The 18,670-nt window shown below is 56.6% G+C and overlaps 2 protein-coding genes across 9 annotated transcripts in view; one reads left to right on the top strand and one right to left on the bottom strand.

Moving 5' to 3' along the window:
• Positions 1–5,988, bottom strand: part of ANKRD13A (ankyrin repeat domain 13A) — a 30,168-nt gene extending 24,180 nt beyond the window's left edge. The window contains exon 1 of the mRNA XM_055147227.1: positions 5,816–5,988. Coding sequence (XP_055003202.1) covers positions 5,816–5,911 — 96 coding nt within the window. The 5' untranslated portion in view covers positions 5,912–5,988. The remainder of the gene's footprint in view (positions 1–5,815) is intronic.
• Positions 5,989–11,051: 5,063 nt separating this feature from the next.
• GIT2 (GIT ArfGAP 2) overlaps positions 11,052–18,670 on the top strand; it is a 55,986-nt gene continuing 48,367 nt past the window's right edge. For all 8 annotated transcript variants that reach the window (XM_055146830.1, XM_055146826.1, XM_055146831.1 and 5 more), the window contains exons 1-3: positions 11,052–11,223; positions 15,794–15,927; positions 18,537–18,649. In XM_055146830.1, coding sequence (XP_055002805.1) covers positions 11,172–11,223; positions 15,794–15,927; positions 18,537–18,649 — 299 coding nt within the window. In that variant the 5' untranslated portion in view covers positions 11,052–11,171. The remainder of the gene's footprint in view (positions 11,224–15,793; positions 15,928–18,536; positions 18,650–18,670) is intronic.

Below are 18,670 nucleotides of genomic sequence, written 5' to 3'. Positions count from 1 at the left end.
AACCTGGGCACGGTGCGAAGGGGGGCCGGGTGGGGGAGGCTCAGGTGGGCCCGAGGGAGAGCACAGGCGGTCAGGCACTTGCAGACCCTGCAAGGACGTGGCCTCCCACCCAGGAAGAGGTCTGGAGAACCCCAAGGGTGGCCCAAACGCCAAGACAGAAAAAAAAAAAAAAAGAATAAAGCCAAACCAAACCCCTGCTTTGAGCGACCCGTAGAGTCCCCCCAAAGAAGAAATGGAAGAACTTGCCGAGAGGTTCCCCTCTGGCCCCCACTCTCCCGCGCTGGCCATAAAAGGCCAGGCCCCGAACGCCGGCTGCCAGCCAGCCAGCTGGGCCCCGGGCACGCAGGTCATGCTTCAGAGACCCTCACAGCTGCCTCCCGAGGGGCAGGGGGCGGCGGGGAGCCCCTCAGGCTCTCAGCAGAGTCGGGAGGAGCTAACCAGCTCGCTCCAGTGCTCCCCAGCCCCCAACACTAGGCCCCGCCTGAGCCCCAGGTACCTGGAGCAACTGCCACAGCTCCGCCCATCGCCCATCCCCTGGGACGCGCCCCCCCCCCCCCCCCCCCCCGCTCACAGCAGGCCTCCAGCCACGTCGTGGCACGCGCTGGCCTGTGAGTCCAGTAGGTCCGCCCGGCCTGGCCCAGGCTGGGCGGAGAACCCCAGGGCAGCTGCCTCGCCAGGCTGCAGGTCCGCCGCTGCCTGATCCCCTCGCCTGGATCCCGGGATTTCTTTCGGCATCGAGGCTGTGTGACCCCCACCCCCAGCCCCCCAGCGCCCACCGGGAAGGTCCCCGGCGCACCTTGTCCGACCGCGCTGACAGCCCCTGCCTTTGCCCCTCGAGGCCCCCGTGAGTGGGCCGGCCATGCCGCACAGGCTTCCTGGCTCCGTGACATCACCAGAACACAAATCACGTCCATCTCGCGGGCCAACTTCAAAGGCCCTGCTGAAGAGTCCAAGGGGCCGAGATGACGGGTTAAAAGGCACTTAGGAAAGTGCTTCTGCTGAGCAAACACTGCAGGCCTGAAACAGTCCCACACACAACAGCACGCACGACAGCGGAGTGGGGGCTCGTGCGCGCGCGTGCGCACACACACACACACACACACACACACACACACACACACACACTCCGACATGTGCTTCTCTCCATCTGGGTAACCGTGACTCATTCCGCGCGGCCGTTCCTAGAATGACATGAAATCCTTCCAGCGACCCGCGTGCGTGCGTGCCTGCCGCCTCTCCGCGTCACGGGCAGAGAGACAGGAGAAAGGGCGGCAGGGACGCCTGGCAGGCCGAGCCCAAAGCAGAGCAGCGGGTTTACTGCGAGCGCGCCAGGGAGTTTTGTTTTTAATTATGTGTTCCGTGTGGGAAAACTGGAAGGCACAGAAGAGTCTAAACTTCCAGAGCGATCACAACAACAGCAACAGTTCTGGTAAGCGGGACTCGCACTGCCAGGTGCCCGCGCTTCCCGTCTGTTCTCCGCCGTCTGCTCCGCCATCCCGAGACGAGGTGCTTTTACTGAGTCCACACTAAGTCGAGGCCTGCCTGAGCCAAGAGGCACAGAAGGGGCCCAAGGGGTGGCTCCCCGGTCACCAGATGTCCCACGTGCCTCAGACCCGCTCTGCATCCCCAGGTTTCCACGACACCAAGAGCACGAAACACAGCCCCCTCGGCCCACTTCAAGCAGGCTCAGAGAAAGCGCACTGGCGGAACCCGGGCGAAACCCGCCAACGCTTACGAAGCCTACTTCATAACCAGGGGCTGAGTACCCCAAAACCAAGACGCGAGGCAGTCACTTTTACGCACACGGCCGAAGCTCCTTGCCCAAGCATCACAAGGGTGTACGGTACCATCGATAACTAGGCGAGAAGTACGGCTTCTACTGAATGCGATCACTTTCACAGCATCATTACCAACAACAACAAAAAAAAAAACCCTCCTAACTCCAACCGTCCCAAGGCAGGGAGCACCTTATGCTGCAAAGGGAAATGGGCTTAGGATAGAGTCTGACTTTTCAAAGTCCAACAACTTGCAGAATACAACTTGGTGTGCCCCTGACTGAAGAAAGACCACCGCTCTCTGAATCAGTTTCCTCATCTGTGAAATGGGAATCGTAACAGCCCTCAACCCACAGAGCTGGTGCGAGTCTAAACATGCACACCTGGGCCCCGCCCGGGGCTACCGCACAGGGCTTGCAGGTGTGAGGGCATCAGCCCAACCCCTCAGTACCGCCCACGTGCCCGCAGCAGCACCCCTACAGGCCCCCCGGCACACAGCCAAGCGTGTGACCCCATGTGCTACCCCCACCCCCGTCATTGCACCGAGGACCACAAAACCCACAAAAGGGAAGAGACCTGGGAAGGGAGAGGCGGGGGAGGGAATCGGCTTCAGTTGCTGGACCGAGGCCTTACATTCAGGAGACTGAGTTTGAGCCCCATCTCCCCACAGGGTCCCCGGAGCACTACCTGGTTTCATCCCAAAGCAAGAAAAGCAAAGAAAGCAAGAAGTTCTAAGGATCTGGCTCAAGCAACAGAGCGTACGCCTCGCATGTGTACGGAAGAGGCCCCGGGTTCGATCCCTGACACCCGCACCATCCTTCCCCACCAGCACCAGAACCGCCGTAACAGCAGCCCGTAAGACAGAGCAAACGAGACCGCACCTGTGCCCTCTGCCAGCAGAGACCCGGGCACCTGCAGGCCCCTGAGCCAGTCCCCACCTCAACCCCTGACCTCGTGAAATCGGTCAGGGGTGAAGAAGAGTAAAGCTTCACAATCAAGAAATCCCTTTCCCAGGGGCTGGAGCGATAGCACAGCGGGTAGGGCGTTTGTCTTGCAGGCGGCCGACCTGGGTTTGATTCCCAGCATCCCATAGGTCCCCCGAGCACCGCCAGGAGTAATTCCTGAGTGTACAGCCAGGAGTAACCCCTGAGCATTGCCGGTGTGAGAAAGGAAGGAAGGAAGGAAGGAAGGAAGGAAGGAAGGAAGGAAGGAAGGAAGGAAGGAAGGAAGGAAGGAAGGAAGGAAGGAAGGAAGGAAGGAAGGAAGGAAGGAAGGAAGGAAGGAAGGAAGAAGAAATTCCTTACTCGGCTGTAGCGATAGGACAGCGGGGAGGGCACCTGCCTTGCATGTGGCTGACCCAGGTTCGATCCCTGGCATCCCAAATGGTCCCCGAGCACCGCTGGGAGTAATTTCTGAGCGCAGAGTCAGGAGTAACCCGAGTGTCACCGGGTGTGACCCAAAACACCAAAGGGGGGGGGAAAAAGGGATTCTTTACTGAACACCAACCAGCCCCTCTGACTCGGCAGGACCTGGAATACTGGGACACATCTACCTGCTGCCAGGTCCCGGAGAGAAGCAACAACCCAGGCGCAAGGCGCTGGCAGAGTTGAACATTCCTCTCCTTGCTCTCCTGGGCACTCAGGATCAACTCAGAAAACCCGCTCCCTTCTCAAATGGATGATTCCCTTATCACCAACACGTCCTGCACACTTCAAGGTACACAGCCCAGAGGCCTTTCAATAAAGACTTTTCATCACAGCGGGCTGGGGAGAGATCATGCAACTAGGCCACGGCGTAGATTATAAACCAAGGCTTTGTTCTCCTCCAGTGAGGCCTTCCATACGGAAAAACTGCACTTCATCGAATCGAAAGGCTTATCCTCACCTCCGAGGAACAGAACCCCCCAGTTTCCGGAAACTGGCCTTCAGAGGGCCTGCGGACCACGGTGGACCTCCCTGGCAAAGAGGGTCTTCGTGAGGCTGGAGCAATAGCACAGAAGGTAGGGCGTGTGCCTTGCACGCGGCCGACCCGGGTTCGATTCCCAGCATCCCATATGGTCCCCTGAGCACAGCCAGGAGTAATTCCTGAGTGCAGAGCCAGGAGTGACCCCTGTGCATCGCTGGGTGTGACCCCCCCCCCAAAAAAAAAGAGGGTCTTCGTTCCTCGCCTGGCCTTGTACTTGACCGAGGTAACTGACGAGAAGAGTGAGGAAGTGCAGATGCACAGCGTTGCTGAAGGCCAAAACGCCAGCACCGCCCCGACCCCGGTCCAAGGTGAGACTCAAAGCGGGAGCTCAGAGCACAGGGTGGAGCCGCGTGCAGGGAGAAAGGGGAATAAGACCAGCAGGTTCACCAAGAACGCCGGGGGGGCTGGATCATCTACCCTCCGGGCACCATCTCAGCAATATCGGTGAGTCTGACAAGGAAAGTTTATTCCGTGATTCGAAGGAAGACAGGAGGACTGCGGGTGCTCAGGGGTGCTCGGCAAAATGTCAAAGAAACAAGGCAAGGTGTGAGAGAGAAGGCGATGACCTGTTCACCGGGAGGGGGACGGGCACGTGGGGGAATGCTGACCCGACCTTGCTCCGCATGTGCCGATCAAAAACAATGACAACCATGTTCCTTTCCCCCTCAACTTTCTCCACAATCAAAATGTCGGTTTTGAGCCATTCCAAACCCCGGGGCTCTGAGCCCATGGAATGAAATGACATCAACAACCGGCATGAAAGAATGACAAAAGACTTATTCTTTTTTTTTTTTTTTTGGTTTTGTTTCATTTTGTTTCTGGGCCACACCCGGCAGTGCTCAGGGTTCACTTCGGTCTCTGGGCTCAGGGATCCCTCCTGACGGTGCTGGGGTGAAGGAGGGAAGTGGGGGGGACACCCTATGGGGTCCTGGGGATTGAACCCCACTTGACCTCATGCAAGGCAAAAGCCCTCCCGGCTGTACCGTGGCGCCAAGGCTTACTCTCACTGCTACCTTCATTGTAACTTGAGGTCACCGACACCTTCCAAAATTGTGGGGGAGACTCAGGTACTGACCTCTGGAGCCAGGTAATTCTTGATGGGGGAGGGGAGAGCAGGGGGCAGGGAGGGGTCTTTGCCCAGCAGTCAGCCTGAGGCTTACCCACCAGAGGCCTGCAGTACCCCTGCCACTCACCCAACATCCGAGGATACCCAACGGGGAAGAGAGTGCCAAAACCAGGACCCCCCCCCCTCCAGAACCACTGCTCTAAGGAGGCGGCCCCAACGTAGAGAGACCCGAAATCACAGCCCCTTCAAAAGGGGAAGGGGAAGGGGCTTGAAGGATCCTGCGGGTCTCCGGCGCTGCAGCTCCAGGCCCGCCTTCCCCAAAGGGCTCACGCCCGGACCGGGTCCCAGAACGGACACCCCGGAGCCAAGCAAGGGCCCGGCATGGGGGCAGCAACATCCAACTCCTCGGGCCGCTCCATCCCAGCGGGTCCTTGCCCAAGGTCACGGGGCAAGTTGGGGCCGAGCCGAGCCTCCCCACCCAAGCAAAGCCGGCGCCTTGGGAAACGCGGGGTGGGTGGGGGCGGCGGAGAGGGGCGCGCGTGGGCACCCTCCCGCCCCTGCCCGGGGGAGTGGGGCGGCGGGAGCCAGGTGATGCAGGTGCCAGCGGGCGCCGGGGCGCAAACGCCCGTCCTGGCAGCCAAGCGGGTGGGCGACCTTGCAGCGAGGCGCGTCAGCTGGGAGAGGGGCCCCCCAACACCACCACCGGGTGTGACACGCACACCCGCCCCCCGCCCTTCTCCCCCAGGGGCCGCGATGGACAGGACCCACCCGCGGGGGTGGGACGGGCCCGGAGAGGTCGCGGAGGGGGGAAGCGCAGGGCCCGGGGCCAGCCAACGCCGCCCGCACTCGCCCCGGCCCGGCCCGGGCCTTCCCACGACCCTCCTCATCCTCGGCCTCACCCCGCGACTGCACAGCGCACCGGGCGGGGCGTCCGGGACCCTGCGGGCCGGCCCGCCCCCTCCCCCGCCCCCCGCACACACACACACCCCGGGGCCGCCCCGCCCCTCACCTGGCCCCGCAGCTCCTTCTCCAGCTGCCGGTAGTCGTTGTTCCAGACCAGGAGGTGCAGGGGGAAGCGGGCTCCGGCCTCGCTGGCCGCGGACATGGCGCGGAGGCCGCCGCCGGGCCCTCCCGGGCCGCCCTGCGCTGCCCCGCCCCGCCCGAGCCGCGGCCCCGCCGGGGTCTCCGGCGCCCGCCTTGGCGCTCGCCCGGCCGCCGGCCGCCCGGAGCGCGGGGCCAGGGGGCGCGCGAGCCAGGGGCCGCGGGGCCGCGGGGAGCGAGGGGCGCCGCCGCACGGCGTCGGGGCCCGCGGGCCGGCTCGGGGACGGGGGTCGGCCGCGCCCACCCCGCGGCCCGCCGCGCTCCCGCCCGCGCTCCCGGCTGCCCGGCGACTGCGGCGGCCCCAACTGCCCCGAACGGGGAAGCGCGCGGGCCGCGCCACCGGCCGCCGCGCGCGGGGGGGGGACGCCTCGGGGCCCCGGGGGCCGCCCCCGCCCGCGCCGCGCCCCCGCCCCCGCCGCCGCGCGCCGCGCGGACCCGGGCCGGACCCGAGCCGAACCCCGGCCCGGCCCGCGCCCGGGCTCGCGGCCGGGACCCGCCGGGGCCGCCAGGGGGCGACGCGACCCCCCCCCCGCGCCCGCCGTGCCAGATGGGCCGGTCCACAACCGGGTCTCCCCCACCCGCCCCGCGCCCGGCGGGGGCGGCCCCCGGGGCCCGACCGAACCACTGCGACCGCTGACGCTCGGGCGGCCGTTTTGGACCCGGGCAGCGGCTGGCAGGCCTGGGGGAGAGCCATTTTGGAAGTGGGCAAAAAAAAAACCCACGAAAAACAGGAAACGGTTTGAAAGGGGGAGCGCCGGAGAAGTGGCTTGGGATCTGGGCGTCTGGGGCGGGAGAGCCCGGGCTGGGCTTGCGTGAGACCCTGGGTCCCGCAGAGTCCCACCTCCGGATTGCTCAGCTGGGGCTCCTTTTCCGACAGAGCAGGGCCTGGAGAGCGCAGCAGGTAGGCACTCACCTGCCTTGCACACAGCTGATCCGGGTTCAGCCCCCATACACCACACACACACACACACACACACACACACACACACACACACACACACTCTCACCTGGATAGCACAGCAGGTGGGCACTTACCTACCTTGCATACGCCTGATCCGGGTTCAGTCCCCAGCGCCCCATACACACACACACACACACACACACACACACACACCTGGATAGCACAGCAGGTGGGCACTTACCTACCTTGCACGGGGCTACATACACACACACACACACACACACACACACACACCCTGGATAACACAGCAGGTAGGGCACTCACCTGCCTTGCACATGGCTACATACACACACACACACACACACACACACACTCACCTGGATAGCACAGCAGGTGGGCACTTACCTACCTTACACGCGGCTACATACACACATACAGACACACATAGACACATACACACACCTAGATAACACAACAGCTAGGGCACTTACCTGCCTTGCACAAGGCATGTTCAGTCCTCAGCACCCCATTCACTCCCCCACCCACACACACACACCGCTGGATAGCACAGCCCGGTAGGGTACTTACCTGCCTTGCATGCGGCTACATACACACACACACACACACATACACACACACACACGGGTAAGACAGCAGGTGGGCACTTACCTGCCTTGCACACGGCTACACACACACACACACACACACACACACGCATACACCTGGATAACACAGCAGGGAGGGCACTCACCTGCTTTGCACATGGCTACATACACACACACACACACACATACACCTGGATAACACAGCAGATAGGGCACTTACCTGCCTTGCACAGGGCTGATCTGGATTAGTCCCCAGCACCACCCCCCCCATACCACACACACACCAGTCCCTGAGTGTAGAGCCAAGAGTAAGCCCTGAGCACTGCCAGATGTGCTAAAACCAGACTATTTAGTGTGATCATGTCATGGGATTGTTGTTTGATTTTTTTTGGGGGGGAAGAGGGGTTGCCCTGGACTTTGAAGGATGGTCCCGTTCCAGGCCTTGCTGGCGTTTTCTAGACAGTAACACTACACCCAAGATGTTGCCAGAAGTTGCCAGTGGTCCCCCATGTGGAGAAAGCTCCAGAACCACTGTTCTAAATGATGCCCCAGAAAGATTATGATTCAACGGGACCCGCGGTGGTGGTCATGCATTCCACAAAACTGTGCGTTGACTTTTTTTTTTTAAATTGGCCACTTACATGTAGTTTTAGAGCTGCATGTACTACCCAGTAATAACCAGCCTTGACTACAGAGAGCAAATAGGTAGTCCTTTCAGCCGGAGAGAGGACTTCTGTGGTTCCGTGAGGAGCAGAGGGCCTTGGCAGAGCTCAGAGCCAGTCTGAGCTCTCTGCGGCAGCTGCGGGCCACCCGACCCCGTAGCTGGCGGGAGTTATGTAACGCATCCTGCACGCTTCCCCGAAAGAGGCCTTCTGTGTTTGTGCGCATCCAGCTTCTCAGCCGCCAGCAGCAACAGGTGCGGGAGAATCCTGGCCTAATCCATTCTCCGTGCGTGCTTCATCCAGAAGATGTGTGAATCTGCAAACCCAAACAAGATGCAGCAGCACCGGGACGGGCTCCCGAGGCTCCCTGTTTGTGGAGTGTACAAGAATTATACGTGTACAAGAATTACAGTGTCCAAGAATACACCCCCCCTTGGGGGCTGGAGCGATAGCACAGCAGGTAGGGCGTTTGCCTTGCATGCGGCCGACCTGGGTTCAAATCCCAGCATCCCATATGGTCACCCGCCAAGGGTGACTCCTGAGTGCATGAGCCAGGAGTGACCCCTGTGCATTGCTGGGTGAGACCCAAAAAGCAAAAAAAAAAAAAGAATATACCCCCCCCCCACCGCCACCGCCAATCATGACCGGAAAGAAGGATCAGAGACCAGGAGCTTCTGACTCTTTGAGAAGTCTCCTGCTACCTTAACCCTTCACTTCTTTCTGTTCAGTGTCGTACAGTTACTGGACATTTGTTGCATTTCCTCAGTCTGAATACACGGCAGTGGGAGGGCCCATGTCTGTTTTGTTTATAAGATTACCCAAAGCCATGTAGGTATCTGGCACGAAGAAGATCATCCTTGTGTTTGTATGTAATAAATGCAATAAATCAGGGCTAGAGTCATGGTTTGGCAAGTCAGGGACCCCCGAGTGCAGAGCTAGGAGTAAGCCCTGGGCACTACACGGTGTGACCCAGAAACAAAAATTTTTAATAACTTACATAAATGCAATATTCATTAGCTCTTGGGTAACTTCTCTCCTCACACTGACTTACCTCATCTCATTGTATTCATTGCACATCCTTTAAGTTGCTCTAACTTTTCTTTCTTTTTTGGGTGTGGGGCCATTGGTTCACACCTGGCATTGCTCAGGGGTTACAACTGGCTCTGTGATCAGGAATTATTCCTGGCGGTGCTCAGAATGGGAGGCCAGGCTACAAACCTAGGTTGACTGCATGCAGGCAGATACCCCACCTGCTATACTGTCTCTTTGGCCCTCTATTTTCTCTCTCTCTTCTTTTTTTTTTTAACCACCAGAAGTCAGATTTTTAAAAATATTTTATTTTCATAAAGTTGTTCACAATAATTACATTCAATATTTCAACACCGGACTGGAGCACAATGGGTAGGGCGTTTGGCTTGCACGTAACCGACCCAGGTTCGATTTCCCCATCCCTCTCGAAGAGCCTGGCAAGCTACCGAGAGTATCCCGCCTGCATGGCAAGCTACCCGTGGCGTATTCGATATGCCAAAAAACAGTAACAAGAAGTCTCACAATGGAGATGTTACTGGTTCCCGCTCCAGCAAATTGATGGAGTGCTGGGGATCAAACCAAGGTCTGTCACAAGCGAGGCAAGTGCCCTACATGCTGTATTATCTCTTAGGCCCCCTCTTTCTCTGTTCTCTACAACTTTTTAAAGCTGTGAAAGTTATCCCCAAGTCAATCTCAGAAGAGAAGGCAAGCAGGGGGCCGGAGCAATAGCACAGCGGGTAGGGCGTTTGCCTTGCACGTGGCCGACCCAGGTTCGATACCCGGCATCCCATATGGTCCCCCAAGCACTGCCAGGAGTAATTCCTGAGTGCAAAGCCAGGAGTAACCCCTGAGCATGGCTGGGTGTGACCCAAAAAGCAAAAAAAAAAAAAAAAAAAAAAAAAGAAGAGAAGGCAAGCTGATGGAAGTCACAGGTACACCTGTCTTGGGGCTGAAAACTCTGGGGCCTGCTTAGGAAAGGAGCCCGTGCTCCACGTGACCCAATTCCACAGTACTGACATCCCAGCAGGAACACGACAAATTCAACAGGAAAGGAGCATAAAAGTCCACTAAGCTCAGTAAGTGAAAATAAATAACACTGAAGAATCAACTAGTAACGAAACAGCTTGGTAAATCCTAAAGACAGTCACTTTGGAGCTGAATATTGAATGCCCCAAATTACTGCATTATAAACATCACAGTTAAATAAAGTTAGGTGGGAAAAAAATTATTCCCAGGTTACCGGACATCACACCGATTCTGGGCGAGCGGTGGTGGTAACATGTCCTGTTTGTTCCTGCAAAGGAAACTAAAATTACAGCCTCAAGAAATATCTGAAATTGGGGCTGGAGCGATAGCACAGCGGGGAGGGTGTTTGCCTTGCACGCAGCCAACCCAGGTTCGGTTCCCAGCAACCCATAGGGTCCCCTGAGCACCGCCAGGGGTGATTCCTGAGTGCAGAGCCAGGAGTAACCCCTGAGCATCGCTGGGTGTGACCCAAAAAGCAACAACAACAACAACAAAAAACTGAAATATTTTTACTGTACTCATTTGATTGTAAACTTGCTGCAGCAGAAGGCAAGCTCCATCCAAGCATGGTATTTCGAATGATTGACTTGCAGCGTTCCCGGCGCCCGCAACGGTGTATGTAGTAACTCCCTCCGAGGACCCCAACGTGGCCCGAGTTATACTATCAACTTGGCTCATGACTGCCTCAGGCCACTCGATTTGGAAGCCTCCCTGGGCCTGAGTCGGGTGGCCCAGCAAGAGAGCCCAGCGCCAGCCTGACAAGGGACGGAGGCTGCCCCATTCCACCCGCCCACTCCAGCCCCCGCCCCGCACAGACCTGCCCTTACTCAAGATGGCGGCGGAGCGCCGTGCCCTTTCCGGTCACATGACCCGCCGGGCGCCCCCAGGGCGCCTCCCCGCGCCTGCGTGCTGCGGCGCGGCTGCTGGGCGCAGAGGGGAGAGGCGCTGCCGCCAGCGCTGCCGCGGGGACCCGTTAGAGCGGAAGCGCCGCCGCCGCCGTCCCGGGGCCCCCTGGTTCCCGGCAGGTGGGAGGTGGGCGCCATGTCGAAGCGGCTCCGGAGCAGCGAGGTGTGCGCCGACTGCAGCGGGCCGGGTGAGTCGCGCCGGCCGGGCCCGCGCGCCGCTGCCCCCTCGGGTGTGGGACCCGGCGCCGGGGGCCGCGCCCCGCCGCCGCCGCCGCCGCTCGCGGCGACCCCCGTCCCCGGAGACCCCGAGGAGACGCCCCCCGGCCCCCTCCCCGGGCCCTGACACCCCGACCCCCGCCCCGCCCGGGCCGGGGGAGCCCCCGAAAGCGCGGGCGCCTCCCAGCAAAGCCGTCGGGGGCGGCGGTGCGCGCCCCAAGTTTGGGGAGCGCCCCCGCCGGGGTCCAGGCGCCGGCCCCTGGGGGGGGGGGGAACTTGGCCCGGCCTCAGTTTCCTCCCTGTCCCGGCAGGGCGTCCGCGGGAACCTCGCGCTCCCGGCGGGGCCGTGAAGAGTCAGATCTCCTTAGCAGGGTCCCCCGTGAGTTTTGCTTGCTCGCTCGCCTTGGGGGTCTTCAGTGCAGAGAGTCTTTGCAACGCCCACCCCGAAAGCTCGGCTTGGGTTTCTGGCTCCGGACAGGAATCCCAACTTGGCTGTCAACTGGGGTGTGGGGGGGGGGGGTGGAAGGAAAATTGGTGGGAGGGAAAAAAAAAAAAAAGACAACAGGAGACCATCGGGGAGGGGGAGCCGGGAGAGGGGAACCCACCCCTGCGAGGGGTCCGCGTCTGAGCACGGGCGCCCTGGCAGGTCCCGTGCCTTGGGCTGACCTGCTGCGCCGCTGAAGTGTGCGAGCCGAGCCGGGCATCCTCGCCCGCAGTGCCAGCGGCGCCCGGAGCTCCCAGCAGTGTTTTTGCAGCTGTCCTGGACTCTGGCTTGCCCTGTGCAAGCGCAGGCTCATTTTAAGGAGCTCCCGCGTTCAAACCTTGTGTGATCTTTTTTTTTTTTTCCTTTCTTTCTTCTCACCCTAGACAGTGTAGGAGTGATCACTAGTTTCCTCTGAAACGGGGAGAGGGGCGGAGGAGTTTTGGGGTATTTGTCCAGCGTGTGTTTTAGAAACCCAGTTCTCCAGACCCTCTGGTCTTCTCTGAAACCGTTTGTTCCACTTCCCTTTTTTTTTTTTTGCCTGCTTTCAGTTGACGTTTCTGTAATGCGTTCGATTTCTCAGGAGTCCAGCCCAAGGCTTCCTCTTGGAAGGCTCTGCTTCTCGGGGCTGAGAGGGGGCCGCAGGGACCCCCCCCACACACACACAGTCTCCCGCCGCCTCCCCGAATACCGCCTTGCACATCTGCAGCATGCATTTCCGAGCATTTTCTCCCCGCCTTGTACCAGTTCAGTTGTTGTCTCCGTATGCCCGAGCTACGGACTTGAGTCACTTCCTTCCTGTTTTGAGTATAATTAGGTTACCTTGAAGTGTTCTCTGAACTTGAGCGACTAGGAATTGGTGCGGAGCCTGAAAAACATGACCTCCAGCGTGAGCGGTGTGTGGGTGATTCTGGGGTCTCCCTAGGCCTTCCCTCCAGAGAGCGTGCGGGCAGGGCACTCTTGGCTCTTGCATTCACGTCCAGGTTTCTCAGCTGAGTCCCACAGTATTTCTGAAGGCGGTTTGTGGTTCCCAAAAAAGCTTCCCTAAGAAGCTTTGGCCTAGAAGGGCTGCAAGAGCTACAGGGAGAGGGCACTTGCCTTGCCCATGGGCAAACTGGGTTCAGTCCCTGGCATCCCATATAGCCCACGGAGCACCACCAGGAGTGAGCCCTGATTGCAGCTAGGTGTGGCCCCAAAACAAGCAAAGAAGCAGCTTTATCGGCCAAAAAAGCTCTGGTAAGAGTGCGCACTTGAGACCCTGCATTTGATAACCAACACTAAAAACGAAAAGCCTCTGGCATAGTAAAACATTCATATCGACCAGAAAGGTTTCACCAGACTTTACCCTATGAATTCGATGATGATTTTATTGTTCTGTTAAATTCTGCTTTTCTGCCAGCTTCTGATTCATGTTAAAGTAATTAATCAAGAAATGTGCTGTCTGTTTGTTAAGTCTTGCTGTCGGGTTCCTGTTTAATGTCCTCCAAGAATATAGCGAATTCACTGCATGATATGTGGAAACTGAAGCTATGCCTCAACACTAAATTTTATTTTTATTTATTTTTTTTGGTCAGCGGTGGTACCGAATTGCTAAAAACAATGCCGTCACATACTTTGGTAGGGGTGCTTCATCTTCAGGTTTCTTTTTCTTTTTTTTTTTGGCTTTTTTGGGTCACACCCAGGATGCTCAGGGCTGACTCCTGGTGGTGCTCAGGGGACCCTATGGGATGCTGGGAATAGAACCTGGGTCAGCTGCGTGCAAGGCAAACGCCCTCCCCGCTGTGCTATCGCTCCAGCCCCATCTTCAGATTTCTCATATTAGCTTTTAGAATAACATATAATTCTGACCAGAGTTGTGCTTTAGTGGGTTATTTTGTTTCTGGCTTTAATTGGGGGGAAGGGAGCCCCAAGCACTGCTCTGAAGGCCCAGGGGGTCCCTTCTGGAGGTTCTTGACCCACCCAACTGCCATTTCTATGTGAGACCCTCAAGGGGGTGGTGATGGGAGAGCCTGTGGTGCTGGGATTCCCCCGGGAAGCCCAGTACTGCTCAGAGGGCCTCCCGGGCCACACCCAGTGATTCTCAGTATCCGGGCCTGGATACTCAAGGGCCCATGAATTCCTGGGGCCCCAAACTGGATTGGCTGCCTAGCCCCTGTGCTGTCTGGTCCCTTATTTCTATTTTATTCAAAGCAACCATTCAGTATTTAATGTCTTAGTAAATGTTTTACTTTTTTTTTTTTAATTGGCTTTTTTGGGAGTCTGGGGGTCACACCTGGCGATGCATAGCGGTTACTTCTGGCTTTGCACTCAGGAATTACTCCTGGCGGTGCTCAGGGGACCATACGGGATGCTGGGGATCAAACCCAAGTGGGTCATGTATAAGGCAAACACCCTACCCGCTGTACTATCGCCCCGGCCCAATATTTTACTTTTTTATCAAATTGTGTTCATTTTATTTATTTATTGGTTTGGGGCAGCATCTGGCGATGCTCAGGGGTTATTCTTGGCAGTGCACCGGAGACCATATGGGATGCCCGGGGACTCTGGCTGGCCACGTGCAAGGGCAAATACCCTCCCGGCTGTACTATCCCTCCAGCCCCTATCAGATTTGTCCTTTTAATTATCCCCTACTCGAGATCACCTATTTGAAAACTCGGGTGAAGAGTTTTTCCTTATAGTAATGCCATGTTTCCGGAAATACTCAATATTCGAAGTGTCGACCATCAGAAAACTCTTCCCAGCATTCAGGAGTCTCAGTGCGCCCTTGAAACTATCTAAAAGGGTATCAAGGGAATAACGGAGATGAGTTGTTTTGGGTGGGGTGTTGGCTGTTGTTCTCGGTGCCTAAAATCTGCTGTCCTGCCGGGTACCTGACCGTGCGCAGACCTTTGCTTCTCTCCAGCTCTCTTCCCTGAGATGTTGTTATTCCCCTTTGATCTATGGGAATGATGCTCAATAGGAAACTCGCCTGCGACCGTGTGCTGTCGTGGAGGCCTGGGGCTCAGACCTGGACCGCGTGTCCCCAATGCCAACCCTCTAAAACCACAGTGCTCCCGCGCTCCCAGGATTTATCTCTGATGGAAATCCCATAACTTTTCATTATATGGGTGGCAAGGGTTTGCATAAACTGTCAGGCATGGTAAAGACGGGATGTGCACATTTTAAAGATTTTTGTGGACATTGAAGAATTTGAAAATACAGCCCTCAGACCAAGCAACTTTGAATGGTACCTATTGTCACCCCCAGTGTGAGTCTGATGAAATGTGCAATTATTTTCTTTTATTTGGGTCGCGTCAGTGTGCAGTTTACTGACCCGGTGGGAATTACGGCTAACGCTTCCCAAGTATGAATTGTTCTTAATGCTTCTGAAGTTTGAATTATTTTGTTTCAGAAGACATCTAATGAAGCGCTCTGGGACTTCACAGGGGGGGGGAAGAAACATTGTCCCCGCACCAAAACATCACTCCTTTTTATTTTACACATCTCTGCCTCTGTGCAGTCGCTATTATGGTAGCTTCTGTTCTTCCAGATCAGCTGCAGGACCTGGCTCAGTGGTTTATTTAAAACAGCTAATGGACCTCATAGCGCATTCCCGGTCTCTAACAGGCAGAGCAGCTGAGGGGTGTTACAGCGGGTTCCCTCGCAGCGGGTGGATTTATAGCAGTCATTTTAAGCATTTCCCTCAGAGGGTGCCGTGTGGGTTATTCACTCGCCCCGTTGTATTACCGTGCCACTCAGACACATGACCCCGAATCACGGTGCCCTCCCAGTTTTGCTCCTCTTCCAGGGGGTGAAAGCGCGTCTGAGCTGTTAGGCCTCGTTAGGGCTACGGTCTGCGGCCCCGAATCGGAAGGGAGATAACTGCTGATTTCCTGCTTTCGACTCCTGCTTTCAGCCACAGCTCGGTGCCCGCTCCGCTAGGAGAGGTGGGGCCACCAGGCACGCTCCCCCGCGTGGCACGAGGGCCAGCGAGACTCAAACCATGCCGCCGTCGTTGGCCGTCTGGCCGCTCAGTGACCCCCCTGGTCTCCTCGCCACTGAGACTCCCTTCTTCCTTCCAGACCCTTCCTGGGCGTCCGTGAACAGGGGGACCTTCCTGTGTGATGAGTGCTGCAGTGTCCACCGGAGCCTGGGGCGCCACATCTCTCAAGTCCGGCATCTCAAACACACGCCATGGCCTCCCACACTGCTTCAGGTACAGCCGGAGGCGGCTTCTCCCTGTCCGCGGGCGTGTTCCGTTAGGCAACATCCGTCTTGTGCCCTTGGACAGAAGGATGGCGATCGGGGCCGGCTGCAGCCCTGAGTTCGTTGTGGAAGGGCTTTCGGGTTTTCAGAAAGTGGGCCGCGCAGGCGATGCTTGCTCTTAGGGGCTTTTACTGGCCTTACGCTCAGGGGTCACTCGGCGTGGGGTCAGGCACCAAACCTGGGTGGGCTGCGTGCAGGACGGTGCCTGAACTCCTGATTTCTGGCTCTCCAACCCCCTAACATCAGTCTTGTCCCAAAAATCTCAAGTGTAGGGATTAACATTGCTGATGAGAGTCCCACCGTTGACTTTTTTGGAATGTCACCAGGAATTGTTTTGTCTTTGGACCCCAGCTGGCGGGGCCCCGGCATTGCTCTCAGCTCGTGGCTTGGGGTTGCTCCGGGAGTGCCTGGGACACCATATGTTCCAGGGATCAAGTCCAGACCTCCTGCACGCAGCGTGTGCACTCCCGCCCTTGAGCCATCGGGACAATCTTTCTAACAATCCATCTTTTCTACATATCATGCCAAGTGTTTCTAGAAGCTGTTGCCTTCCGAATTTTTTATTACTGCGCTTATTCCTGAGTTACCAGCTAATATTTTTAGAAAATTCCTTTATGTGTTGATAGAAGTCCAGACAGATTCCCTGGAAATTTCTGAGATACCTGATTTGAACATGACTAAATTTCATGTTACTAATTAGAGACTAAATTAACACATTTGATTGAATGATGATTAACACTGCTAAGTGTTAAGTAGCTTCTGTTTGTTTTTTTTTTTGGGGGGGGAGTCCAACGTGTCACCTGTAGTTCTATTTTGGGGGGTACATTCTTTAAGTTCTGTTGGAACTCCACAGTAAGGCTTGTTTCGCCTTCATTTGCTGAGTGCATATTTCACTAAGTCTATGGCAGCTGTGCCTGTAGATTTCCTTGAACTTGTCTGCACAGACCAAGTGGGTTTGGAACTGAGTGAATACATCTCCAGTAATGTGAAGAGCAGATAGGACTACGTCAGGAGTCAGGCTGGGAAGGAAGTGGGGAGCCAGGGTTTATTACTAGCCTTTTGTTTGGAAGTTTCTAACAGCTCATTCCCATAGGAAAGTGGGTATTTACTACTCTCAGATGATGCCGGTTACCAGCTATACTGTAAATTAAGAATAAAGCCCAAGGATAAGTAGTTTAAAGTATCGGGGTCGAACCCCAGAGATCAACACCCAAAGTACATAAACTGTCAGTGGTACTCAAGATAGCGCTGTAGCACTATCATCCCATTGCTCATTGATTTGCTTGAGCGAGCACCAGTAATATCTCCATTGTGAGACTTGTTCTTACTGTTTTTGGCATATCGAATACGCCACGGGTAGCTTGCCAGGCTCTGCCGTGCGGGCGAGATACTCTCGGTAGCTTGCTGGGCTCTCTGAGAGGGGCGGAGGAATCGAACCCGGGTCAGCCGCATTCGAGGCAAATGCCCCTACCCGATAATTCTTAGATATTCTTCTTTTTTAAATTTTTTTTTTTTAACTTTTGGGTCACATCTGGCAATGCTCAGGGGTCACTCCTGGCTCTGCACTCAGGAATTATGCTTGGTGGTGCTCAGGGGACCATATGGGATGCTGGGACTCAAACCCGAGTCTGCCGTGTACAAGGCAAACAAGGCCTACCCGCTGTGCTATCACTCCAGCCCCTCTCGGATATTCTAATGGTTGCATAAAGCTGGAACTAGCACATCAAACTGTAATTGCTAGTAGAACTTTTTTTTCAATGTGTGGATTAAAAGTAAAATATTAAGGGGCCAAAGCGATAGTATAGCAAATAGGGCGCTTGCTTTGCACATCGCCACCCCAGGTTCGATCCCCAGCGCCCCATACGGTACCCTCAGCACCACTAGGAGTGATCCCTGAGCCAGGAATGAGACCTGAGCATTTCTGGGTGTGGCCCCAAAGCAAAACAGGAAGGGAGGGGACAGGGCCAGAGAGCCGCTCAAGGGCTGAGCACGTGCTTTGCCTGCAGGAGGCCCGGGTTAGATTCCTGCCACCACCTGGCCCCTGAGCACCACAGGGGAGGTGCAGGTGCGGGTGATGTTGCCGCAGGGGGCCCATACCTGGTGATGCTCAGGAATTAGCATAACCTCCCGGCTCTGCGCTGAGGAATTGCTCCTGACAGTGCTCAAGAACCATTGTGATTCTGGGAATTGAACCAGGTTCGGCCACATGCAAGGCAAGCTCCCTACCCATTGTACTCTCTCTACGGCCCCAGAAAAAGAACCTTCAAAATGAATGTTTGGATGTTCAGGTTTGGAAACACTGCCCTACAATCTCAAAAGGTTCATCCTCAGAATAGTATGTTCAAACCTGTCGGGATATGTCGCTCTTCCTGGTCCAGGCTGAGTCCCGCCTACAGGTCATCTTCCTTTACAATCAGAAAATTCTGACATGAGCGCGCGCTCCGGCAACGCTGGTGTTGGTTCTGGGCTGTGAGTTCCCCACCCCGTTCACTCACCGGTTCCTGCTGAATATTCGTGGGGGAGAAATTAAAATGTGATTTTTATGCTGCTTGGTTGTAGATGGTCGAAACCTTGTATAATAACGGTGCTAATTCTATATGGGAACATTCCTTACTGGACCCCGCCTCCATCATGAGTGGAAGACGTAAAGCTAATCCCCAGGATAAAGTACAGTGAGTGGAATGTTTTTAAAC

The sequence above is a fragment of the Sorex araneus genome, chromosome 9 (assembly GCF_027595985.1).
Source record: "Sorex araneus isolate mSorAra2 chromosome 9, mSorAra2.pri, whole genome shotgun sequence".
Classification (NCBI taxonomy): domain Eukaryota; kingdom Metazoa; phylum Chordata; class Mammalia; order Eulipotyphla; family Soricidae; genus Sorex; species Sorex araneus.
This window is presented reverse-complemented; position numbering and strand designations above follow the sequence as displayed.